Source organism: Bombina bombina, chromosome 4, assembly GCF_027579735.1.
Source record: "Bombina bombina isolate aBomBom1 chromosome 4, aBomBom1.pri, whole genome shotgun sequence".
Classification (NCBI taxonomy): Eukaryota; Metazoa; Chordata; class Amphibia; order Anura; family Bombinatoridae; genus Bombina; species Bombina bombina.
In genome coordinates, this window is record NC_069502.1 from 877,673,689 (window position 1) to 877,699,432 (window position 25,744).

At 41.5% G+C, this 25,744-nt stretch overlaps 1 protein-coding gene across 2 annotated transcripts in view; it reads left to right on the forward strand.

The window, feature by feature from the left end:
* The window catches only part of LOC128657405 (oocyte zinc finger protein XlCOF22-like), a 125,960-nt gene that overhangs the window by 30,910 nt on the left and 69,306 nt on the right, over window positions 1–25,744 (forward strand). For both annotated transcript variants that reach the window (XM_053711741.1, XM_053711742.1), the window contains exons 4-5: window positions 23,178–23,285; window positions 24,099–24,599. In XM_053711741.1, coding sequence (XP_053567716.1) covers window positions 23,178–23,285; window positions 24,099–24,599 — 609 coding nt within the window. The remainder of the gene's footprint in view (window positions 1–23,177; window positions 23,286–24,098; window positions 24,600–25,744) is intronic.

The window sequence follows — 25,744 nt, forward strand, 5'->3', positions numbered from 1 at the left end:
GTAAACATAATTTATGCTTACCTGATAAATTATTTTCTTTCTTGCAGTGAGAGTCCACAAACCAGCCCTGAAATAATGTAGTGGCAGCAGTCTTATGGCACCTCTTTACCCCTGTTTTATCTCTCTACTTTTCATTAACCTTGGCTCAAACTACTGAGAGGGTAGCGGAAGTGAGAGGAATATTTATTGCTTTGTTTGGGATGTCTTTGCTTCCTCCTGGTGGCTAGGTGAAGTATTTCTCATAGGTAATGAATGAATTTGTGCACTCTCACTACCAAGAAAGTAAAGAATTTATCAGGAAAGCATAAGTGATGTTTTTGTTTTTAAATTACAAATACTCCTTTATTTTTATTATTAATAACTACACTACATATTTTTTTGGTGGCAATTGAGGCACATTTAAAAAAATCTGACCTCTGGTTTATTTTTTTTTCCTATAATTGCTTCCGCAAGCTTGCGGTAACAATAACCAGCCACTTGGAATGGTTGGTTATTTATCGTACACTCGTAAACGGGCGAATTTTCCCGTTTGTGGGCTCGCAATAAATTAGCGCTCCACTTGTAATCTAGCCCACAGTGTTTACTGCCCCATTGACATGGTCAAACATTTTTTAGCACCCTATACTTTTGAATGGATAGCACTGGGTGCTCTATAATCGCTCATATTACACATTCAATGTATGTATGTGTGCAGTGTTTTAAACATATATTTCAATACAAAATCATAGTTTAACATATTAGATGCATATGACAAGCCCTTGTTGTCATACACAACTACTCCTGCAGTGCCTATGGCTTGTCACCCTTCCAATCTGCATCCTGGGGACCTCCCACTGCAGATGGGGAAATGAGACTGCAATCTCCTTCTCCATCACTGTTCTGTTCCTGTACGCCCTGTGATGTCACCGCTGGTGCCTGTGGTGATGTCACAAGGAGGCGGGACTACTGCTAAATCAGGTATTTAGATACTGGAAGCCAGGGGACTGGGGAGAGGGCTTTGCAAACCTGCTTCTTAGCCCCCTGATCACTTACAAGGACAAGTTATCCCTCAATTGAAAGGGGAGAGTATGCCCTTTCAAATAATCATGTTGTCAAACACACTAACAGCACTTATAAAATCAATTCAACAAAGAATAATGTCAACAATAAAATATTTATTTTGTAAAAAAACAGTGAAGTGTAATTAATTACAAAGAATGCAACAAGGCGTTATCCACACCAAACAAATAGAGAGGTATATACAATCTAGTGACTCTAGACAGAATGGAAATACAAACAAAGTAAACAAGGATCTCTTTCCTTTACAATATTATATGTGTAGCAATAAATAGGACTGTAGAGATCTACACATTAAAAAATGGTAAACAAATCACAATTAAAACTAGATAAAAAGTGAAATAGCAGCAAGCCACAGCTTACTGGTCTGGCCAGACAAATCTTATTGATACTCACTACGTGTTTCTGGGTCACACCCCTTAATCTGGTGTAGAGTAAGTAAGATGCGGCTTGTTGCTATATACCCCTAAGCTGTCACACATCCGGTTTAGCGTTATCCAATATGATCTCAGTAAATTTTGACAGACAGATTGAACAGCTTATTTAAAAAAATGAGTACTCAGTTCTTGTTTGCATATATATTGACGGAACTTTTTATCCTAAGTACAGGCAAACATCTTTGAAAAGGGAATGCTTGGTTTTTATTTGCATACATATTAACAGGAACATTTAGACTATTATTGATCTTAACCCAAAGGTTTACAATTACGTGGAAAAAGAAACCATTTTTTTGTTATCGTTTGTCAGTGCTTCTGCTGTAGCCATTTGCTGGCCGGATCTTTAAAGATCCATACAATAGTACTATAGCCAGAAATATACGAAAGCTTTTTCAACATATATTTACATATCTTAATTAAACTGTATCAGCATATAAGGAAATAAGATATCTTCTATTTTACCTTATATTACATTTAATGTGACATTATATAACATTATACGAAAGCTTTTTCAAGATATGTTTACATATTTTAATTCAACTGTATCAGCATGTAAGGGAATAAAATATCTTCTGTTTTACCTTATATTATATTTAACGTGACATTATAGAACATTCTTAAACATCTTAAAATGTATACAGTCAACCTTATATTATAGGGAAACCACTTATGTCATTATAAAGAAAAAAGGCTCATCTTGATATTGTGATCTGTTATATTGTATCACAATACAATGTTATAATATTATGATTTTCATCTTAATACGAGGAGAGTCCACGGCTTCATTCATCACTTGTGGGAAATACAGAACCTGGCCACCAGGAGGAGGCAAAGACACCCCAGCCAAAGGCTTAAATACCTCCCTCACTCCCCTCATCCGCCAGTCATTCTTTGCCTTTTGTCACAGGAGGATGGCAGAGAAGTGTCGGAAGTTTTGGAGTAGTCTCTTATGGAGGGTAGTACTTTTCGGAATGGGACTGGAGTTTTAAGTAATTTTGTTAGCCTCTAAGTGAGAGCATTGACGAATGTTAGGGTCTGGAGATGCAGGGAGAGTCTTTCTGCAAAACCATCCAGACTCGTATTAACAGCTCCTTAAACAATCAGTGTTGACGAGTTTCACTGCCTGCTTTCTTTCACTCAAGTCCATGTCAGGAGATATGCTGCAACACTGTTAAACTTGAGAGGCCATGTTCCTGTTCCACGGCGTTGATTCTGGTAAGATCGTTTCATTTTTTATTTCTGTAATGATAACGCAAGAAGACAGGGTCACAGTGTGACTCCTTTTATCTGTATAGAATCAAGGGTTAATATCTCCGGAAGGCGATTATTGAACAGGGGGGATGTATACATGATTGCTTTATTGTGTTTATTTTGTGTCAGATGTGGCTCTGGCAATGTGGAACAGTCAGGCTTTTTCCTTCATTTGATTACTGGGCAGCCTGTTTTCTCGGCTGCAGGGGTGGTCCTGCATGGTACTCCATGTGACCAGGTGTGGCTTCTTATTCTTCCTTTTCCTGACCGTTGGTTGCAGGAGACGAAAGCAAAGTTTCTCTGTGGGCCTGGGTCATAGGAGGTGGTGAGTGCCCCAGCCATTGGGAGTATAAAGGTGCCATTTAATTTTTTTCTATAGTCCATATTAAAGGCGCAAGCTATGCAGGACTCTGATGCGTTAGAGGGTACTCCCTCTTTACCTAAATCTAATGCCTGTGTTTATTGTGAGGAGGCTTTGGTATACAGCCTGCTCAACTATGTTCCACATGCCTTAATAAAATAGTGATATCTAAAAAGAATAAGATGTTTAGTACCACTGAGCCGTCCACCTCTGAGGGGTCTCCGTCCCGCGAGGTGCGTTCCCTACAATCATCTCCAATTACACATACAGCTCCCCAGTGCACTACTAATCCTCTTGCGGGAGGGGCCCTGTGGCCGCCAAATTTTTCAGATCAGTTGCAAACGGCGGTGTCTGCGGCCTTCAGTGCTTTACCTTGCCCTGCTAAGCGCAAGTGAAAGGTTAAACATTGCTATCCTTCCCAGGGGTCATCTACTCCGTTGGAAATCTGAGACTAGATTATGTGCCGATGCAGACGACTCCGATACTTCGGAGGACTCTCTATCTGGGTCAGAATATGTGGCCTCTAAACCTACGGCTGCGGAGTAACTAGACTTTAGGTTTAAGATGGAGCACTTACGCTTTTTATTGAAAGAGGTGTTAGCTACTCTTGAGGTTCCGGAACCGAAGTTACCGGAGGAACCTTCTATTCCTAAGCTTGATAAGGTTTATGAGGACAGGGTGGTGCCACAGACTTTCCCGGTTCCTGTAAAGATAGCGAATATTATAAAAAATGAATGGGAGAGACTGGGTTCCTCTTTCTCTCCTTCTTCCTTTAAGGAATTGTTCCCGGTTCCTGATTCTCAGTTAGAATTATGAGAATCTATCCCTAAGGTGGATGGAGCTATCTCCACACTCGCTAAGCGCACCACTATCCCACTCGAGGATAGTTTGTTGTTTAAGGAACCCATGGATACGAAATTAGAGACCCTGTTAAGAAAAATGTTTCAGCACACGGGATTCATTTTTCAGCCTGCATCGGTGGACTCTCTGTTGGAAATGATCAAGGTGGAGACTCCCCTTGATGAGATATAGGAAAGAATTAAGGCCCTGAGGGTAGCTAATTCATTTATTTGTGATGCAAATATGCAGATTATTCGCCTGAATGCCAAGACATCAGGTTTTTCTGTTCTAGCCCGGAGGGCCCTTTGGTTGAAGTCGTGGTCTGCTGACATGACGTCCAAATCTAGATTACTTTCCCTTCCATTTAAGGGAAAGGTTCTTTTCGATCCAGGCCTGGACTCTATCATATCCACGGTCACAGGGGGCAAAGGTGCCTTTCTACTGCAGGATAAGAAGAATAAACCTAAGGGTCCTAATTTTCGTCCCTTCTGTTCGGATAAGACCAAACGACAGCAACCTGCTGTGAAACCCGAGCAGTCCAAGGGATCTTGGAAGCCATCTCAGTCTTGGAATAAAACCAAACGGAGTAAGATGCCCGCCGAGACAAAGTCGGCATGAAGGGGCAGCCCCCCGATCCGTCTCCAGATCTCGTAGGGGGCAGACTATCTCTTTTCGTGGAGGCTTGGATGAGAGACGTGCAGGATTCTTGGGTTCTGGAGGTTATTGCCCAGGGTTACAGGATAGGTTTTCAAAACTCACCCTCCCAGGGGCAGATTACTTTTGTCAAATCTATTGTCAAAACCAGAGAAAAAAGATGCTTTTCTAGAGTGCGTGAGGGATCTCTCCTCTCTAGGAGTAATTGTACCGGTACCTCTAGCAGAAAGAGGTCTAAGGCACTATTCAAACCTTTTTGTGGTACCAAAGAAGGAGGGCACGTTTCGCCCAATTCTAGACCTAAAGTGCTTAAACAAGTTTCTGTCGGTCCCATCATTCAAGATGGAGACGATAAGGTCTATACTGCCTCTAGTTAAAGAGGGTCAGTTCATGATTATGATAGACTTGAAGGACGCCTACCTTCATGTTCCAATACACAAGGACCACTTCAAGTTCCTAAGGTTTGCCTTTCTGGATCAGCACTTCCAGTTTGTAGCTCTTCCCATTGGTCTGGCTACTGCTCCAAGAATCTTCTCGAAGGTTCTGGAAACTCTGCTCGCGGTGGCGAGATCCAGAGGTATTTAGACAGCTCCTTATCTGGACGTCATCCTGGTCCAGGCTTCGTCCTGCCGGCTGGCAGAGGACCGTTCAAGAGCTCTTCTTCTTCTTCTGCAATCTCATGGATGGAAAATAAACTCAGGAAAGAGTTCTCTGGTTCCCAGTACCAGAGTGGAATTCCTGGGCACGATAATAGACATATCCATGAAAATATTCCTAACAGACCAGAGACGTTGCAAAATTGTCTCCAGCTGTCTTGCCCTTTAAACCTCCTCAAGGCCATCAGTGGCCCGGTGCATGGAGGTGATTGGGCTCATGGTATCCACTATAGATGTCATTCCATTCGCCAATTTCCATCTCCAGCCTCTTCAGTTATGCATGCTGAGGCAGTGGAATGGTGATCACTCGGATCTATCCCAACTGATCTCTCTGGACAATTGGTCGAGGGAATCCCTCTCTTGGTGGCTCTGTCCAGATCAGCTGTCCCAGGGGACATCCTTCTTCAGACCATCTTGGGAGATTGTGACTAAGGACGCGAGTCTCTCAGGTTGGGGAGTGGTTTGGGGTGCCAGGAAGGCACAGGGAAGGTGGAATCGGAAGGAGTCTCTTCTCCCAATCAACATCCTGGAACTTTGAGAGATCTTCAATGCTCTGGGGGCTTGGCCCCTCCTGGGTTCGTCCAAGTTCATCAGATTCCAGTCGGACAACATCACCTCGGTGGCTTACATCAACCATCAGGGGGGAACGAGAAGCTCCCTAGCCATGAAGGAAGTATCTCAGATTCTGGAGGGGGCAGACGCCCACGACTGCTTGCTATCAGCGATCCAAATCCTGGGTGTGGACAACTGGGAAGCGGATTTTCTCAAAAGACAGTCGTTTCATCCAGGAGAATGGTCTCTTCACCCTGAAGTGTTGGCAGAGATTTGCAACATGTGGGGGACTCCAGAGATAGGACCAGATACTGGCCGGGGTCCAGGGATCCCCAGGCAGAACTGATAGATGCCCTAGCAGTGCCATGGGGATTCAATCTGGTCTACATTTTTCCACCGTTACCAACTCTACCTCGAGTAGTGGCACGCATCAAACAGGAGCAAGCGTCAACTATTCTGATTGCTCCGCCGTGGCCACAGAGGACGTGGTTTGCGGATCTAGTGGGGACGTCATTGTCTCCTCCATGGAGGTTGCCCTGTCGTAGAGACCTGCTGGTACAGGGCCCCTTTGTGCATCAGAATCTAGATTCTCTGAGGCTGACTGCGTGGAGATTGAACGCTTAGGCTTAGCCAGGAGACGATTTTCTGAGAGTGTGATCGATACTCTCATTCAAGCCAGAAAGCCGGTCACACGTCGCATCTCTCATAAGGTGTGGAGGACCTACTTACTCTGGTGTGAAACTCATGGATATTCCTGGCATAAGGTTAGGGCATCCAGGATTCTTTCCTTCCTCCAGGACTGTTTGGAGAAGGGACTTGCCGCCAGTTCCTTGAGGGGACAGATTTCGGCGTTATCTGTGTTGTTACACAAGAAGCTCGCTGAGCTTCTTGATATACAGTCTTTTGTTCAGGCTCTGTCCAGGATCAGGCCTGCATTTAGACATTCTGCTCCTCCTTGGAGTTTGAATCTGGTTCTTAGGGTTTTGCAGAGGGCTCCGTTTGAGCCTATGCATTCTCTTGACATTAAGACTCTGTATTGGGAGGTTCTTTTTCTTCTGGCTATTGCTTCAGCATGCAGAGTCTCTGAATTAGCGGCCTTGCAATGTGAGCCTCCTTACCTGGTTTTCCATGCCGATAAGGCTGTCCTTCACACTGGATTGGGATTTCTCCCTAAGGTTGTGTCTGATCGCAATATTAATCAGAAAACTTTAGTTCCTTCCTTGTGTCCTAATCCTTCTTCTTCGAAGGAATGGTTACTTCATAATTTGGATGTGGTTCGGGCTTTGAAATTCTATCTTCAGGCTACAAAGGATTTCAGACTAACTTCAGCTTTGTTTGTTGTCTATTCGGGGAAGCGCAAGGGGCAGAAGGCTTCCTCCACTTCCCTATCTTTTTGACTGAGGAGCATGATTCGCTTGGCTTATGAGACAGCGAGACATAAACCTCCTCTTAGGATTACGGCTCACTCAACTAGAGCTGTGGCTTCTTCTTGTTCCTTCAATGAGGCCTCTATGGAGCAAATGTGTAAGGTGGCTACCTGGCCCTCCTTACATACTTTTTAAAGATTTACAAATTTGACGTGTTTTCTTTGGCTGAAGCGGCTTTTGGGAGAAAGGTTTTGCAGGCTGTGGTGCTCTCAGAATAGGGTCTGCCTCTTATTTACCCTCCCGTTTTTTATTCAGTGTCCTCTAGAGCTTGGGTATTTGTTTCCCACAAGTAATGAATGAAGCCGTGGACTCTCCTCCCATTAAGATGAAAAACATAAATTATGCTTACCTGATAAATTAATTTCCATCTGTGAGAGGAGAGTCCACGGCTCCCGTCGGTTTCTCCGGTGGGCGGACCTACATTTATTTTTGTTCTTCTGCCACCATTTATACCCTGATATTTCTCCTACTGTTCCTTGTGCCCTCGGCAGAATGACTGGGGGATGAGGGGAGTATTCAAGCTTTTGGCTGGGGTGTCTTTGCCTCCTCCTGGTGGTTAAGTTCTGTATTTCCCACAAGTAATGAATAAAGCTGTGGACTCTTCTCGTAACAATGGAAATGAAAGTATCAGGTAAGCATAATTTATGTTATTGTAACACTATAGCGGCTCGTCTGGACCCATATGTAATTAGATCAAATCTGATGTTGTATTATAAATAGAAGGAAAATCTAGTGACTCCTGCTGGCTAGGAGTACCAGATAAACCATCAAATATATATATATATATATATATATATATATATATATATATATATATATATATATATGGATTATTTTTTTATTTTTTTTTAAATGAAGGTCCAAGCAAACAAAAATAGTGAAATATGGTAAAAAAAATAAATAATAATAATAAAAACACTAATAGTTTCTAGTGAATAAATCAGCTCACCTAAAGAAACAAACTAAAAATAAACATAAACAAACTAAGAATAAACATAAACAAAATTACAAATAAAAACTGAGTACAAAAAGGGCACAACAACAGGTAAAGATATGTGACACATAAAAAATCCCCTATAAAAAGGATGCAAGATTGAAATTTTTGTTTAGGCCCTTGGGTTGCAGGGTTTGAAGTTTGAGTATCCAATGTGTTTCATGTTGATTCAGAATATTCTCTTGGTCACCTCTACGTCTATTTATGGGAATGTGTTTGAGTCCAAAGAACAAAAGATCTTTTTTGTTTCTTCCATGTACCTGGTTTAAATGTCGAGAGACAGAATGTTTAAGAAAACCTGTTTCAATGTTGTAAAGATGTACATATATTCTTTTTCGTAAAGAGCGTGTGGTGTGTCCCACATAGAACAAATTATAACTGCATTGTAAAATATATATAACGTAGGGGGATTTTCAATTAGTAAAATGCTTTAATTTTCACCCTTTTGGAGGATCAGAGGTTTAAATTTGGGCTATTTCATTATCATTAGTTTCATTATTCTTTTTATGTTTTTCCCATCTAATACATTTCAAACTCATATCAGACGGGGAAAGGAACAATTTTAGATTTTGTCCTTTTTTGCATATCATATAATTTCTAAAAAAAAATGGGTCCTTTTTAAGTAAATACCAGTGATTATTTATGGTTTGTTCTATCTTACGTTTATCCTGGCAATAAGTAGTTAACATTCTATTGTGCGGAGTCTCGTAATTGTCTCCTTTCTGCGATCCTCATCCCTGAGGTGGAAGGCAGACTTTTCATCTAGGGCTTTTCATGTGGAAGTATCTCAATGATAACCCTCAAATGCAGTGTTCTGGAGTTGGATCTGATGGCGTCTCTTTTAAACGCCTATCTTCCTAAGTACGTATCAAACAGGAGCAGGCCTCTGTGATTCTAATTGCTTATGCTTGGCTTTGCAGAATTTGATTTGCGGACTTGGTAAAGATGTCATCCCTTCCCTCGTGGAAGTTACCTCTGAGGAAGGACCTTCTACTTCAGGGTCCTTTCCTTCATCCAAACCTTGATTCTCTAAAGCTGACTGCTTGGAGATTGAACGCCTAGTCTTAGCTAGGCGCGTTTTTTCTGAGAAGGTCATTGATACTATGCTTTAAGCTTGTAAACCTGTTACCCGTAAAATGTACCATAAGGTATGACGTAAATACCTTTATTGGTACAAATCTAAGGGTTTCTCTTGGAGTTGGGTGAGGATCCCCCACTTTTATACTTTCTTCAGGATGGCCTGGAGAAAGGTTTGTCAGTCAATACTCTGAAGGGTTAGATTTCTGTTCTATCTATTCTTTTCACAAACATTTGGCAGATCTGCCAGATGTTCAATATTTTGTTCAGGCATTCGGTTGATATAAAATGATTATCTTGGAAAGTTTTATTTTTCCTCGCTATTTCCTCTGCTCGCAGAGTTTCCGAGCTTTCATGCGGATAAGGCGGTCCTCTGTACTAAGTGAGGATTTCTTCCTAAGGTAGTGTCGGATCGCAATTTCTCCAACATAGGTGTGTCCGGTCCACGGCGTCATCCTTACTTGTGGGATATTCTCCTCCCCAACAGGAAATGGCAAAGAGCCCAGCAAAGCTGGTCACATGATCCCTCCTAGGCTCCGCCTACCCCAGTCATTCTCTTTGCCGTTGTACAGGCAACATCTCCACGGAGATGGCTTAGAGTTTTTTAGTGTTTAACTGTAGTTTTTATTATTCAATCAAGAGTTTGTTATTTTGAAATAGTGCTGGTATGTACTATTTACTCAGAAACAGAAAAGAGATGAAGATTTCTGTTTGTATGAGGAAAATGATTTTAGCAACCGTCACTAAAATCCATGGCTGTTCCACACAGGACTGTTGAGAGCAATTAACTTCAGTTGGGGGAACAGTGTGCAGTCTCTTGCTGCTTGAGGTATGACACATTCTAACAAGACGATGTAATGCTGGAAGCTGTCATTTTCCCTATGGGATCCGGTAAGCCATGTTTATTACGATTGTAAATAAGGGCTTCACATGGGCTTATTAAGACTGTAGACTTTTTCTGGGCTAAATCGATTCATTATTAACACATCTTTAGCCTTGAGGAATCATTTTATTTGGGTATTTTGATATAATAATATCGGCAGGCACTGTTTTAGACACCTTATTCTTTAGGGGCTTTCCCAAAGCATAGGCAGAGTCTCATTTTCGCGCCGGTGTTGCGCACTTGTTTTTGAGAGGCATGGCATGCAGTCGCATGTGAGAGGAGCTCTGATACTTAGAAAAGACTTTCTGAAGGCGTCATTTGGTATCGTATTCCCCTTTGGGCTTGGTTGGGTCTCAGCAAAGCAGATACCAGGGACTGTAAAGGGGTTAAAGTTAAAAACGGCTCCGGTTCCGTTATTTTAAGGGTTAAAGCTTCCAAATTTGGTGTGCAATACTTTTAAGGCTTTAAGACACTGTGGTGAAAATTTGGTGAATTTTGAACAATTCCTTCATGTTTTTTCGCAATTGCAGTAATAAAGTGTGTTCAGTTTAAAATTTAAAGTGACAGTAACGGTTTTATTTTAAAACGTTTTTTGTACTTTGTTATCAAGTTTATGCCTGTTTAACATGTCTGAACTACCAGATAGACTGTGTTCTGAATGTGGGGAAGCCAGAATTCCTATTCATTTAAATAAATGTGATTTATGTGACAATGACAATGATGCCCAAGATGATTCCTCAAGTGAGGGGAGTAAGCATGGTACTGCATCATTCCCTCCTTCGTCTACACGAGTCTTGCCCACTCAGGAGGCCCCTAGTACATCTAGCGCGCCAATACTCCTTACTATGCAACAATTAACGGCTGTAATGGACAATTCTGTCAAAAACATTTTAGCCAAAATGAACACTTATCAGCGTAAGCGCGACTGCTCTGTTTTAGATACTGAAGAGCATGACGACGCTAATAATAATGTTTCTGAAGGGCCCCTAACCCAGTCTGATGGGGCCAGGGAGGTTTTGTCTGAGGGAGAAATTACTGATTCAGGGAACATTTCTCAACAAGCTGAACCTGATGTGATTACATTTAAATTTAAGTTGGAACATCTCCGCATTCTGCTTAAGGAGGTATTATCCACTCTGGATGATTGTGACAAGTTGGTCATCCCAGAGAAACTATGTAAAATGGACAAGTTCCTAGAGGTGCCGGGGCTCCCAGAAGCTTTTCCTATACCCAAGCGGGTGGCGGACATTGTTAATAAAGAATGGGAAAGGCCCGGTATTCCTTTCGTCCCTCCCCCCATATTTAAAAAATTGTTTCCTATGGTCGACCCCAGAAAGGACTTATGGCAGACAGTCCCCAAGGTCGAGGGAGCGGTTTCCACTTTAAACAAACGCACCACTATACCCATAGAGGATAGTTGTGCTTTCAAAGATCCTATGGATAAAAAATTAGAAGGTTTGCTTAAAAAGATGTTTGTTCAGCAGGGTTACCTTCTACAACCAATTTCATGCGTTGTCCCTGTCGCTACAGCCGCATGTTTCTGGTTCGATGAGCTGATAAAGGCGGGCGATAGTGATTCTCCTCCTTATGAGGAGATTATGGACAGAATCAATGCTCTCAAATTGGCTAATTCTTTTACCCTAGACGCCACTTTGCAATTGGCTAGATTAGCGGCTAAGAATTCTGGGTTTGCTATTGTGGCGCGCAGAGCGCTTTGGTTGAAATCTTGGTCGGCTGATGCGTCTTCCAAGAACAAGCTACTTAACATTCCTTTCAAGGGGAAAACGCTGTTTGGCCCTGACTTGAAAGAGATTATCTCTGATATCACTGGGGGTAAGGGCCACGCCCTTCCTCAGGATCGGCCTTTCAAGACAAAAAATAAACCTAATTTTCGTCCCTTTCGTAGAAACGGACCAGCCCAAAGTGCTACGTCCTCTAAGCAAGAGGGTAATACTTCTCAAGCCAAGCCAGCTTGGAGACCAATGCAAGGCTGGAACAAGGGAAAACAGGCCAAGAAACCTGCCACTGCTACCAAGACAGCATGAAATGTTGGCCCCCGATCCGGGACCGGATCTGGTGGGGGGCAGACTCTCTCTCTTCGCTCAGGCTTGGGCAAGAGATGTTCTGGATCCTTGGGCACTAGAAATAGTCTCCCAAGGTTATCTTCTGGAATTCAAGGGGCTTCCCCCAAGGGGGAGGTTCCACAGGTCTCAGTTGTCTTCAGACCACATAAAAAGACAGGCATTCTTACATTGTGTAGAAGACCTGTTAAAAATGGGAGTGATTCATCCTGTTCCATTAAGAGAACAAGGGATGGGGTTCTACTCCAATCTGTTTATAGTTCCCAAAAAAGAGGGAACGTTCAGACCAATCTTAGATCTCAAGATCTTAAACAAGTTTCTCAAGGTTCCATCGTTCAAGATGGAAACCATTCGAACTATTCTTCCTTCCATCCAGGAAGGTCAATTCATGACCACGGTGGATTTAAAGGATGCGTATCTACATATTCCTATCCACAAGGAACATCATCGGTTCCTAAGGTTCGCATTCCTGGACAAGCATTACCAGTTCGTGGCGCTTCCTTTCGGATTAGCCACTGCTCCAAGGATTTTCACAAAGGTACTAGGGTCCCTTCTAGCTGTGCTAAGACCAAGGGGCATTGCTGTAGTACCTTACTTGGACGACATTCTAATTCAAGCGTCGTCCCTTACTCAAGCAAAGGCTCACACGGACATAGTCCTGGCCTTTCTCAGATCTCACGGATGGAAAGTGAACGTGGAAAAGAGTTCTCTATCTCCGTCAACAAGGGTTCCCTTCTTGGGAACAATAATAGACTCCTTAGAAATGAGGATATTTCTGACAGAGGCCAGAAAAACAAAGCTTCTAGACTCTTGTCGGATACTTCATTCCGTTCCTCTTCCTTCCATAGCTCAGTGCATGGAAGTGATCGGGTTGATGGTAGCGGCAATGGACATAGTTCCTTTTGCACGCATTCATCTAAGACCATTACAACTGTGCATGCTCAGTCAGTGGAATGGGGACTATACAGACTTGTCTCCGAAGATACAAGTAAATCAGAAGACCAGAGACTCACTCCGTTGGTGGCTGTCCCTGGACAACCTGTCACGAGGGATGACATTCCGCAGACCAGAGTGGGTCATTGTCACGACCGACGCCAGTCTGATGGGCTGGGGCGCGGTCTGGGGATCCCTGAAAGCTCAGGGTCTTTGGTCTCGGGAAGAATCTCTTCTACCGATAAATATTCTGGAACTGAGAGCGATATTCAATGCTCTCAAGGCTTGGCCTCAGCTAGCGAGGGCCAAGTTCATACGGTTTCAATCAGACAACATGACAACTGTTGCGTACATCAACCATCAGGGGGGAACAAGGAGTTCCCTGGCGATGGAAGAAGTGACCAAAATCATTCTATGGGCGGAGTCTCACTCCTGCCACCTGTCTGCTATCCACATCCCAGGAGTGGAAAATTGGGAAGCGGATTTTCTGAGTCGTCAGACATTGCATCCGGGGGAGTGGGAACTCCATCCGGAAATCTTTGCCCAAGTCACTCAGCTGTGGGGCATTCCAGACATGGATCTGATGGCCTCTCGTCAGAACTTCAAAGTTCCTTGCTACGGGTCCAGATCCAGGGATCCCAAGGCAGCTCTAGTGGATGCACTAGTAGCACCTTGGACCTTCAAACTAGCTTATGTGTTCCCGCCGTTTCCTCTCATCCCCAGGCTGGTAGCCAGGATCAATCAGGAGAGGGCGTCGGTGATCTTGATAGCTCCTGCGTGGCCACGCAGGACTTGGTATGCAGATCTGGTGAATATGTCATCGGCTCCACCTTGGAAGCTACCTTTGAGACGAGACCTTCTTGTTCAGGGTCCGTTCGAACATCCGAACCTGGTTTCACTCCAGCTGACTGCTTGGAGATTGAACGCTTGATCCTATCGAAGCGAGGGTTCTCAGATTCTGTTATCGATACTCTGGTTCAGGCCAGAAAGCCTGTAACTAGAAAGATTTACCACAAAATTTGGAAAAAATATATCTGTTGGTGTGAATCTAAAGGATTCCCTTGGGATAAGGTTAAGATTCCTAAGATTCTATCCTTCCTTCAAGAAGGATTGGAAAAAGGATTGTCTGCAAGTTCCCTGAAGGGACAGATTTCTGCCTTGTCTGTGTTACTTCACAAAAAGCTGGCAACTGTGCCAGATGTTCAAGCCTTTGTTCAGGCTCTGGTTAGAATTAAGCCTGTTTACAAACCTTTGACTCCTCCTTGGAGTCTCAATTTAGTTCTTTCAGTTCTTCAGGGGGTTCCGTTTGAACCCTTACATTCCGTTGATATTAAGTTATTATCTTGGAAAGTTTTGTTTTTAGTTGCAATTTCTTCTGCTAGAAGAGTTTCAGAATTATCTGCTCTGCAGTGTTCTCCTCCTTATCTGGTGTTCCATGCAGATAAGGTGGTTTTACGTACTAAACCTGGTTTTCTTCCAAAAGTTGTTTCTAACAAAAACATTAACCAGGAGATTATCGTACCTTCTCTGTGTCCGAAACCAGTTTCAAAGAAGGAACGTTTGTTGCACAATTTGGATGTTGTTCGCGCTCTAAAATTCTATTTAGATGCTACAAAGGATTTTAGACAAACATCTTCCTTGTTTGTTGTTTATTCCGGTAAAAGGAGAGGTCAAAAAGCAACTTCTACCTCTCTCTCTTTTTGGATTAAAAGCATCATCAGATTGGCTTACGAGACTGCCGGACGGCAGCCTCCCGAAAGAATCACAGCTCATTCCACTAGGGCTGTGGCTTCCACATGGGCCTTCAAGAACGAGGCTTCTGTTGATCAGATATGTAGGGCAGCGACTTGGTCTTCACTGCACACTTTTACCAAATTTTACAAGTTTGATACTTTTGCTTCTTCTGAGGCTATTTTTGGGAGAAAGGTTTTGCAAGCCGTGGTGCCTTCCATTTAGGTGACCTGATTTGCTCCCTCCCTTCATCCGTGTCCTAAAGCTTTGGTATTGGTTCCCACAAGTAAGGATGACGCCGTGGACCGGACACACCTATGTTGGAGAAAACAGAATTTATGTTTACCTGATAAATTACTTTCTCCAACGGTGTGTCCGGTCCACGGCCCGCCCTGGTTTTTTTAATCAGGTCTGATAATTTATTTTCTTTAACTACAGTCACCACGGTACCATATGGTTTCTCCTATGCTAATATTCCTCCTTAACGTCGGGTCGAATGACTGGGGTAGGCGGAGCCTAGGAGGGATCATGTGACCAGCTTTGCTGGGCTCTTTGCCATTTCCTGTTGGGGAGGAGAATATCCCACAAGTAAGGATGACGCCGTGGACCGGACACACCGTTGGAGAAAGTAATTTATCAGGTAAACATAAATTCTGTTATCAATCAAGAAATTGTTGTTCCTTCCTTTTGTCCTAACCTTTCTTTTCAGAAGGAACGTCTGTTGCACAACCTGGATGTTGTGCGTGCTCTAAAATGTTATCTGCAAGCAACCAAAAAATTTCGGCATTCTTCTGCCTTGTTTGTTGTTTTCACTGGTAAGCATAAGGGTCAGAAGGCCACTTCTACTTCTTTTTCTCTCTGGTTGAGAAGTTCTACCCAGTTAGCTTATGCGACAGCTGGACATCAGCCTCCTGAGAGAATTACAGCTCATTCCACTAGGGCTGTCTCTCTTCTTCCTGGGCTTTTAAAGATGAAGCTTCTGTGGAGCAAATCTGCAAGGCGGCCACTTGGTCCTCATTGCATACCTTTTCCAAATTCTACAAATTTGATACTTTTGCCTCGGGTGAGACATCCTTTGGGAGAAAGGTTCTTCAAGTGGTGGTGCCTTCTGTTTAGATCCGCCTATCTTGTTCTCCCACCCTTCCATTCTGTGTCCTCTTAGATTGGGTATTGGTTCCCACTAGTAATTAGAATGGATTTGTGGACTCTCCATGCCAATGGGAAAGAAAACAAAATGAATGCTTACCTGATAAATTATTTTCTTTTCTTGGCATTGAGAGTCCACGACCCTCCCTTAATTTGAGTTAAGACAGCTTTTTTTTTTTTAAAACCTCAGGCACCTCTATACCCTTGTGTCCTCTTCGTTTTTCATTTTCCTTCGGCCGAATGACTGGGGATTATGGGTAATGGGAGTGACACTTAACAGCTCTGCTGGGGTGTTCTTTGCCTCCTCCTGCAGGGAAGGAGTTGAATTCCCACTAGTAATTTGAATGGAGTCATGGACTCTCCATGCCAAGGAAAACATAATTTATGTAAGAACTTACCTGATAAATTCATTTCTTTCATATTAGCAAGAGTCCATGAGCTAGTGACGTATGGGATATACATTCCTACCAGGAGGGGCAAAGTTTCCCAAACCTCAAAATGCCTATAAATACACCCCTCACCACACCCACAAATCAGTTTAACAAATAGCCAAGAAGTGGGGTGATAAAAAAAAGTGCGAAAGCATATAAAATAAGGAATTGGAATAGCTGTGCTTTATACAAAAAAATCATAAAAGGGTGGGCCTCATGGACTCTTGCTAATATGAAAGAAATGAATTTATCAGGTAAGTTCTTACATAAATTATGTTTTCTTTCATGTAATTAGCAAGAGTCCATGAGCTAGTGATGTATGGGATAATGACTACCCAAGATGTGGATCTTTCCACGCAAGAGTCACTAGAGAGGGAGGGATAAAATAAAGACAGCCAATTCCTGCTGAAAATAATCCACACCCAAAATAAAGTTTAATGAAAACATAAGCAGAAGATTCAAACTGAAACCGCTGCCTGAAGTACTTTTCTACCAAAAACCGCTTCAGAAGAAGAAAACACATCAAAATGGTAGAATTTAGTAAAAGTATGCAAAGAGGACCAAGTTGCTGCTTTGCAAAGCTGATCAACCGAAGCCTCATTCCTAAACGCCCAGGAAGTAGAGACTGACCTAGTAGAATGAGCTGTAATCCTTTGAGGCGGAGTTTTACCCGACTCGACATAAGCATGGCGAATTAAGGATTTCAACCAAGATGCCAAAGAAATGGCAGAAGCTTTCTGACCTTTTCTAGAACCGGAAAAGATGACAAATAGACTAGAAGTCTTTCGGAAAGACTTAGTAGCCTCAACATAATATTTCAAAGCTCTAACAACATCCAAAGAATGCAACGATTTCTCCTTAGAATTCTTAGGATTAGGACATAATGAAGGAACCACAATTTCTTTACTAATGTTGTTGGAATTCACAACCTTAGGTAAAAATTCAAAAGAAGTTCGCAACACCGCCTTATCCTGATGAAAAATCAGAAAAGGAGACTCACAAGAAAGAGCAGATAATTCAGAGACTCTTCTGGCAGAAGAGATGGCCAAAAGGAACAAAACTTTCCAAGAAAGTAATTTAATGTCCAATGAATGCATGGGTTGAAAAGGAGGAGCTTGAAGAGCCCTCAGAACCAAATTCAAACTCCAAGGAGGAGAAATAGACTTAATGACAGGTTTTATACGAACCAAAGCTTGTACAAAACAATGAATATCAGGAAGATTAGCAATCTTTCTGTGAAAAAGAACAGAAAGAGCAGAGATTTGTCCTTTCAAGGAACTTGCGGACAAACCTTTATCTAAACCATCCTGAAGAAACTGTAAAATTCTCGGAATTCTAAAAGAATGCCAGGAAAAATTATGAGAAAGACACCAAGAAATATAAGTCTTCCAGACTCTATAATATATCTCTCTAGATACAGATTTACGAGCCTGTAACATAGTATTAATCACAGAGTCAGAGAAACCTCTTTGACCAAGAATCAAGCGTTCAATCTCCATACCTTTAAATTTAAGGATTTGAGATCCTGATGGAAGAAAGGACCTTGCGACAGAAGGTCTGGTCTTAACGGAAGAGTCCACGGCTGGCAAGAGGCCATCCGGACAAGATCCGCATACCAAAACCTGTGAGGCCATGCTGGAGCTACCAGCAGAACAAACGAGCATTCCTTCAGAATCTTGGAGATTACTCTTGGAAGAAGAACTAGAGGCGGAAAGATATAGGCAGGATGATACTTCCAAGGAAGTGATAATGCATCCACTGCCTCCACCTGAGGATCCCGGGATCTGGACAGATACCTGGGAAGTTTCTTGTTTAGATGAGAAGCCATCAGATCTATTTCTGGGAGTTCCCACATTTGAACAATCTGAAGAAATACCTCTGGGTGAAGAGACCATTCGCCCGGATGCAACGTTTGGCGACTGAGATAATCCGCTTCCCAATTGTTTATACCTGGGATATGAACCGCAGAGATTAGAAAGGAGCTGGATTCCGCCCAAACCAGAATTCGAGATACTTCTTTCATAGCCAGAGGACTGTGAGTCCCTCCTTGATGATTGATGTATGCCACAGTTGTGACATTGTCTGTCTGAAAACAAATGAACGACTCTCTCTTCAGAAGAGGCCAAGACTGAAGAGCTCTGAAAATTGCACAGAGTTCCAAAATATTGATCGGTAATCTCACCTCCTGAGATTCCCAAACCCCTTGTGCCGTCAGAGACCCCCACACAGCTCCCCAACCTGTAAGACTTGCATCTGTTGAGATTATAGTCCAGGTCGGATGAACAAAAGAAGCCCCCTGAATTAAACGATGGTGATCTGTCCACCACGTCAGAGAATGTCGGACAATCGGTTTTAAAGATATTAATTGAGATATCTTTGTGTAATCCCTGCACCATTGGTTCAGCATACAGAGCTGAAGAAGTCGCATGTGAAAACGAGCAAAGGGGATCGCGTCCGATGCAGCAGTCATAAGACCTAGAATTTCCATGCATAAGGCTACCGAAGGGAATGATTGTGAATGAAGGTTTCGACAAGCTGAAATCAATTTTAGACGTCTCTTGTCTGTCAAAGACAGAGTCATGGACACTGAATCTATCTGGAAACCCAAAAAGGTTACCCTTGTCTGAGGAATCAATGAACTTTTAGTGAATTGATCCTCCAACCATGATCTTGAAGAAACAACACAAGTCGATTCGTATGAGATTCTGCTAAATGTGAAGACTGAGCAAGTACCAAGATATCGTCCAAATAAGGAAATACCACAATACCCTGTTCTCTGATTACAGACAGAAGGGCACCGAGAACCTTTGTAAAAATTCTTGGAGCTGTAGCTAGGCCAAACGGCAGAGCCACAAACTGGTAATGCTTGTCCAGGAAAGAGAATCTCAGGAACTGATAGTGAGCTGGATGAATCGGAATATGCAGATATGCATCCTGTAAATCTATTGTAGACATATAATGCCCTTGCTGAACAAAAGGCAAGATAGTCCTTACAGTTACCATTTTGAATGTTGGTATCCTTACATAACGATTCAATATTTTTAGATCCAGAACTGGTCTGAAGGAATTCTCCTTCTTTGGTACAATGAAGAGATTCGAATAAAACACCCAGCCCCTGTTCCAGAACTGGAACTGGCATAATTACTCCAGCCAACTCTAGATCTGAAACACATTTCAGAAATGCTTGAGCTTTCACTGGGTTTACTGGGACACGGGAAAGAAAAAATCTCTTTGCAGGAGGTCTTATCTTGAAACCAATTCTGTACCCTTCTGAAACAATGTTCTGAATCCAAAGATTGTGAACAGAATTGATCCAAATTTCTTTGAAAAAACGTAATCTGCCCCCTACCAGCTGAGCTGGAATGAGGGCCGCACCTTCATGTGGACTTAGAAGCTGGCTTTGCTTTTCTAGAAGGCTTGGATTTATTCCAGACTGGAGATGGTTTCCAAACTGAAACTGCTCCTGAGGATGAAGGATCAGGCTTTTGTTCTTTGTTGAAACGAAAGGAACGAAAACGATTATTAGCCCTGTTTTTACCTTTAGATTTTTTATCCTGTGGTAAAAAAGTTCCTTTCCCACCAGTAACCGTTGAGATAATAGAATCCAACTGAGAACCAAATAATTTATTACCCTGGAAAGAAAGGGAAAGTAGAGTCGATTTAGAAGACATATCAGCATTCCAAGTTTTAAGCCATAAAGCTCTTCTAGCTAAAATAGCTAGAGACATAAACCTGACATCAACTCTGATAATATCAAAAATGGCATCACAGATAAAATTATTAGCATGTTGAAGAAGAATAATAATATTATGAGAATCATGATCTGTTACTTGTTGCGCTAAAGTTTCCAACCAAAAAGTTGAAGCTGCAGCAACATCAGCCACTGATATAGCAGGTCTAAGAAGATTACCTGAACACAGATAAGCTTTTCTTAGAAAGGATTCAATTTTCCTATCTAAAGGATCCTTAAAGGAAGTACCATCTGCCGTAGGAATAGTAGTACGTTTAGCAAGGGTAGAAATAGCCCCATCAACTTTAGGGATTTTGTCCCAAAACTCTAATCTGTCGGACGGTACAGGATATAATTGCTTAAAACGTTTAGAAGGAGTAAATGAATTACCCAAATTATTCCATTCTCTGGAAATTACTTCAGAAATAGCACCAGGAACAGGAAAAACTTCTGGAATAACCACAGGAGATCTAAAGACCTTGTCTAAACGTTTAGATTTAGTATCAAGAGGACCAGAATCCTCAATTTCTAATGCAATTAGGACTTCTTTAAGTAAAGAACGGATAAATTCCATTTTAAATAAATATGACGATTTATCAGCATCAACCTCTGAGACAGAATCCTCTGTATCAGAAGAATCATTAGAATCAGAATGATGATGTTCATTTAAAAAATTCATCTGTATAAAGAGAAGTTTTAAAAGACTTTTTATGTTTACCAGAAGGAGGAATAACAGACATAGCCTTCTTAATGGATTCAGAAACAAAATCTCTTATGTTATCAGGAACACTCTGAACATTAGATGTTGATGGAACTGCAACAGGTAATGGTACTTTACTAAAGGAAATATTTTCTGCATTAACAAGTTTGTCATGACATTTAATACAAACAACAGCTGGAGGAACAACTACCAAAAGTTTACAGCAGATACACTTAGCTTTGGTAGATCCAGCACCAGGCAGCGATTTTCCAGTAGTATCTTCTGACTCAGTTGCAACGTGGGACATCTTGCAATATGTAATAGAAAAAACAACATATAAAGCAAAATTGATCAAATTCCTTAAATGACAGTTTCAGGAATGGGAAAAAATGCCAGTGAACAAGCTTCTAGCAACCAGAAGCAACAAATAATGAGACTTAAATAAAGTGGAGACAAAATTGACGCCCACATTATTTGGCGCCTAAATGCTATTAGCGCCAAAAATGACGCCACATCCGGAACGCCGACATTTTTTGGCGCGAAAAACGTCAAAAATGACGCAACTTCCGGCGACACGTATGACGCCGGAAATAGAAAAAAAATTTCGCGCCAAGAATGACGCAATAAAATGAAGCATTTTCAGCCCCCGCGAGCCTAACAGCCCACAGGGAAAAAGTCAATTTTTAAGGTAAGATAAAAATGATATATTCAAATGCATTATCCCAAATATGAAACTGACTGTCTGAAATAAGGAAATGTTGAACATCCTGAGTCAAGGCAAATAAATGTTTGAATACATATATTTAGAACTTTATAAAAAAGTGCCCAACCATAGCTTTAGAGTGTCACAGAAAATAAGACTTACTTACCCCAGGACACTCATCTACATGTTGTAGAAAGCCAAACCAGTACTGAAACGAAAATCAGCAGAGGTAATGGTATAAATATAAGAGTATATCGTCGATCTGAAAAGGTAGGTAAGAGATGAATCTCTACGACCGATAACAGAGAACCCATGAAATAGACCCCGTAGAAGGAGATCATTGAATTCAAACAGGCAATACTCTCCTCACATCCCTCTGACATTCACTGCACGCTGAGAGGAAAACCGGGCTCCAACCTGCTGCGGAGCGCATATCAACGTAGAATCTAGCACAAACTTACTTCACCACCTCCATAGGAGGCAAAGTTTGTAAAACTGATTTGTGGGTGTGGTGAGGGGTGTATTTATAGGCATTTTGAGGTTTGGGAAACTTTGCCCCTCCTGGTAGGAATGTATATCCCATACGTCACTAGCTCATGGACTCTTGCTAATTACATGAAAGAAAGAACATTTTTTATCAGGTAAGCATAAATTTTCATTTTTAAAAAACTCTCCAATTTACTTCTGTTATCAAATTTGTTTTGTTCTTTTGGTATTCTTGGTTGAAAGGTATACATAGGTAGGCTCAGGAGCAATACACTACTGGGAGCTAGCTGTTCATTGGTGACTGCACATATATGCCTCTTGTCATTAGCTCACCAGATGTGTTTAGCTAGCTCTCAGTAGTGAATTGCTGCTTCTTCAACAAAGGATACAAAGAGAATGAAGCATATTTGATAATAGAGGTAAATTGTGTAAAATTGTATGTTCTATCTGAATCATGAAAGAAAAAATGTGTGTTTCATGTCCCTTTAACACTATACTTCAGGTCTCCAGAAGCGTTAAACTGTTCAGAACTATGTTGTAATGCGCTAGAGTCCAACACTTAACTCACTGCTTGTAATATGAACTATAGTATCTCAGCCTGTGTTATCCATTCAAAGTATAGGGTGCACTAAATAAAAATGTCATCCTTTTTACCCTCCACTTGTAATACCACATTCTACACTATTCTTAGCACAAGGTCGCAGGATAACAATATTGGTTACGATCCACTTGTGTCTCAGGGTGCAGGGCACAGGTAAGTGTACATGTGTGACTTGTCTGAGCGACAAAGGGTCACAGGGGAGTTTGTGTGATCAGCTGATTGTATGTGTCTGAGGGAAGCAGGCCAGGTTAGCGTATGTGCCTGGGGTATGCAGAGTAAGTGTATATGTGTGATGTGTCTATAGGGCACAGGCAAATGTATGTTAGTTACAAGTCTGAGGTATACAGGGCACAGGTGAGTGTACGTGTGTGATATTCAGATATTACAATCTCATTGTGCAGTTCTATAAAGGGCTAAAATGTGACCATATTTATATGATCTATGCAGGTGATGTTAAGACTGAAGTTGAACTTAATGCTGAACAAGCAAACAATCTTTATGTAAATAGTCAACTGGAAGTTGTGAAGCAGGAAATCAGTGACAATATCAGTACAGGTGAGTGTCTGAGAGATGCAGGGCACAGGTGAGTTTATAGTATGTAACGTGTCTGAGGTATGCAGGGCACAGGTGAGAATAACTGTGTGACGTGTCTGAGGTATGCAGGGCACAGGTGAGAATAAGTGTGTGACATGTCTGAGGTATACAGGGCACAGGTGAGAATAAGTGTGTGACCTGTCTGAGGTATACAGGGCACAGATGATAGATGATCCTTTCAGCATGTAGGTTTTATTTTAAAGCCTGCTGTCAGTGTTGCCTGTGTGCTGTTGCTACTGCTGTTCGGTGTTACAATCCTTCACAACTTTTTTTTTGGAGGGGAAACTACTCCTAAAATTCCAGTTTTTCAGAAAAGCTCTGGTTATTTGTAATTACATTACAGAAAGCTTAATTTGTAGAAACCCCATAAATGTTTATTTGCATAAGTTCACTATATAGTTATTCTAAGCATTATATATTACTTTTTTATATGAAATGATAATCTGACATTATTTGGTTCTGAATGCAACATTCTAAAAAATGAAGCTGAATGCTTTGTACACACAAGTAATAGAATAGTTGTTTAAACTGTATTTATTTTATTACTAAAATTCTCTGTGAAAACAATTTTAAAAGCTCTAAATACATTTGCGAAAAATATTGACAAATATGAGAGGCCGGTGAGTCCTTAAAAATAGTCCTTAGTGTAGGAGTCATAGCTGGTCTCCTCCCCTTGTAGTAGTAGGCAGTGATTCTAAACAGTTAAAATGTTCTCATAATAAAATAAATGTGTTGTGATAAATCACATTATTACCACTATATTCTTTTCAACAGGTGGATTCACAAACTGCACTTATCCTTGTCGCAGTGATAGTGCTGTATCTTCTCTCAGTCTTTTTCAAAATCAAGGAAGCAACACAGGAAATATATGTTCTGTATGTGGGAAATGTTTTAACAGGAAATCAAATCTTATTATACATCAGAAAATTCATACAAGAGAGAAAGGATTTTCATGTTCTGACTGTGGGAAATGTTTTACTCAAAAAGCATCTCTTATTAAACATCAGAAAATTCATACAGGAGAGAAAGAATTTTCATGTTTTGAATGTGGGAAATGTTTTACTCAGAAAACAAATCTTGTTACTCATCTGACAAGTCATACAGGAGAGAAAGGATTTTCATGTTCTGAATGTGGGAAATGTTTTACTCGGAAAACAAATCTTATTAAACATCAGAAAACTCATACAAAAGAAAAGGAAACATTTTCATGTGCTGAATGTGGGAAATGTTTTACCCAGGAATCTCATCTTGTTACTCATCAGAAGGTTCATACAGGTGAGAAAAAAAATTCTGGTTCTGACTATGGGAAATGTGTTATGCAGAAATAAACTCTTATTACTGATCACAATATTTTAAAAAATAAAACTATGCTTACCTGATAAATTCTTTTCTTTCCTGGCATGGAGAGTCCACGATTCCATTCAATTGCTAGTGGGATTTCAACTCCTGCCCACCAGGGAGAAGCAAAGAACACCCCAGCAGAGATGTTAAATATCACTCCCACTTCCCTTAACTCCTAGTCATTCAGCCGAAGGAATATGGAAAGAGAAAATGACACAAGGGTATAGAGGTGCCTGAGGTTTAAAATAGACAATCGCCATCTTAAAAATAAATTAAGGTTTGGTCGGGGACTCTTCATGCCAGGAAAGAAAATAATTTATCAGGTAAGCATGAGTTTTGTTTTCTTTCCAATGGCATGGAGAGTCCACGAATTCATTCAATTACTAGTGGTAACCAATACCCAAGCTAGAGGACACAGAATGGAAGAGAGGGAGAATAAGACAGGTGTACCTAAACAGAAGGCACCAGCACTTTAACTTTCCTCTCAAAAGAAACCTCAGCTGAGGCAAAGAAAACATTGAATTTGGAAAATTTGGAAAAGAATGTGGCCGCCTTGCATATCTATTTCACAGAAGCCTTGTCTTTAAAGGCCCAGGAAGAAGAGACAGCCCTAATAAAAAGAGCCGTAATCCTCTCAGGAGGCTGTTGTTCAGCTGTCTCATAAGCCAACCGAATAACACTTCTTACCCAAAAGGAAAGAGTAGAAGAAGTGCCCTTATGACAAGAAACACAAAAAGGGCAGAAGATTGACTAAACTCTCAGTAAGCCTGTATACTAAAATTAGAGCACGCACAACTCCAGGTTGAGCAAAAGCCGTTCCCTAAGAGAAAAAAATTATGGAAGAGCGAAGGACTGACAATTCCTTGATTGATATTGCAGTTCGAAAAACCACCTTTTGAAGAAAACATAATATGGTAACGAAGGACCGCCTTATCCGCATGAAAAATAAGGCAAGAAGGGTCACATTTCAGAGCCGAAAACTCCTGAGACCTTACGAGCAGCAGAAAAAAGCAAAGAGAAACAAAGCTTTCCAAGACAGTAGCTCAATATCAACCGATAACATGGCTCAAACGGAGCCT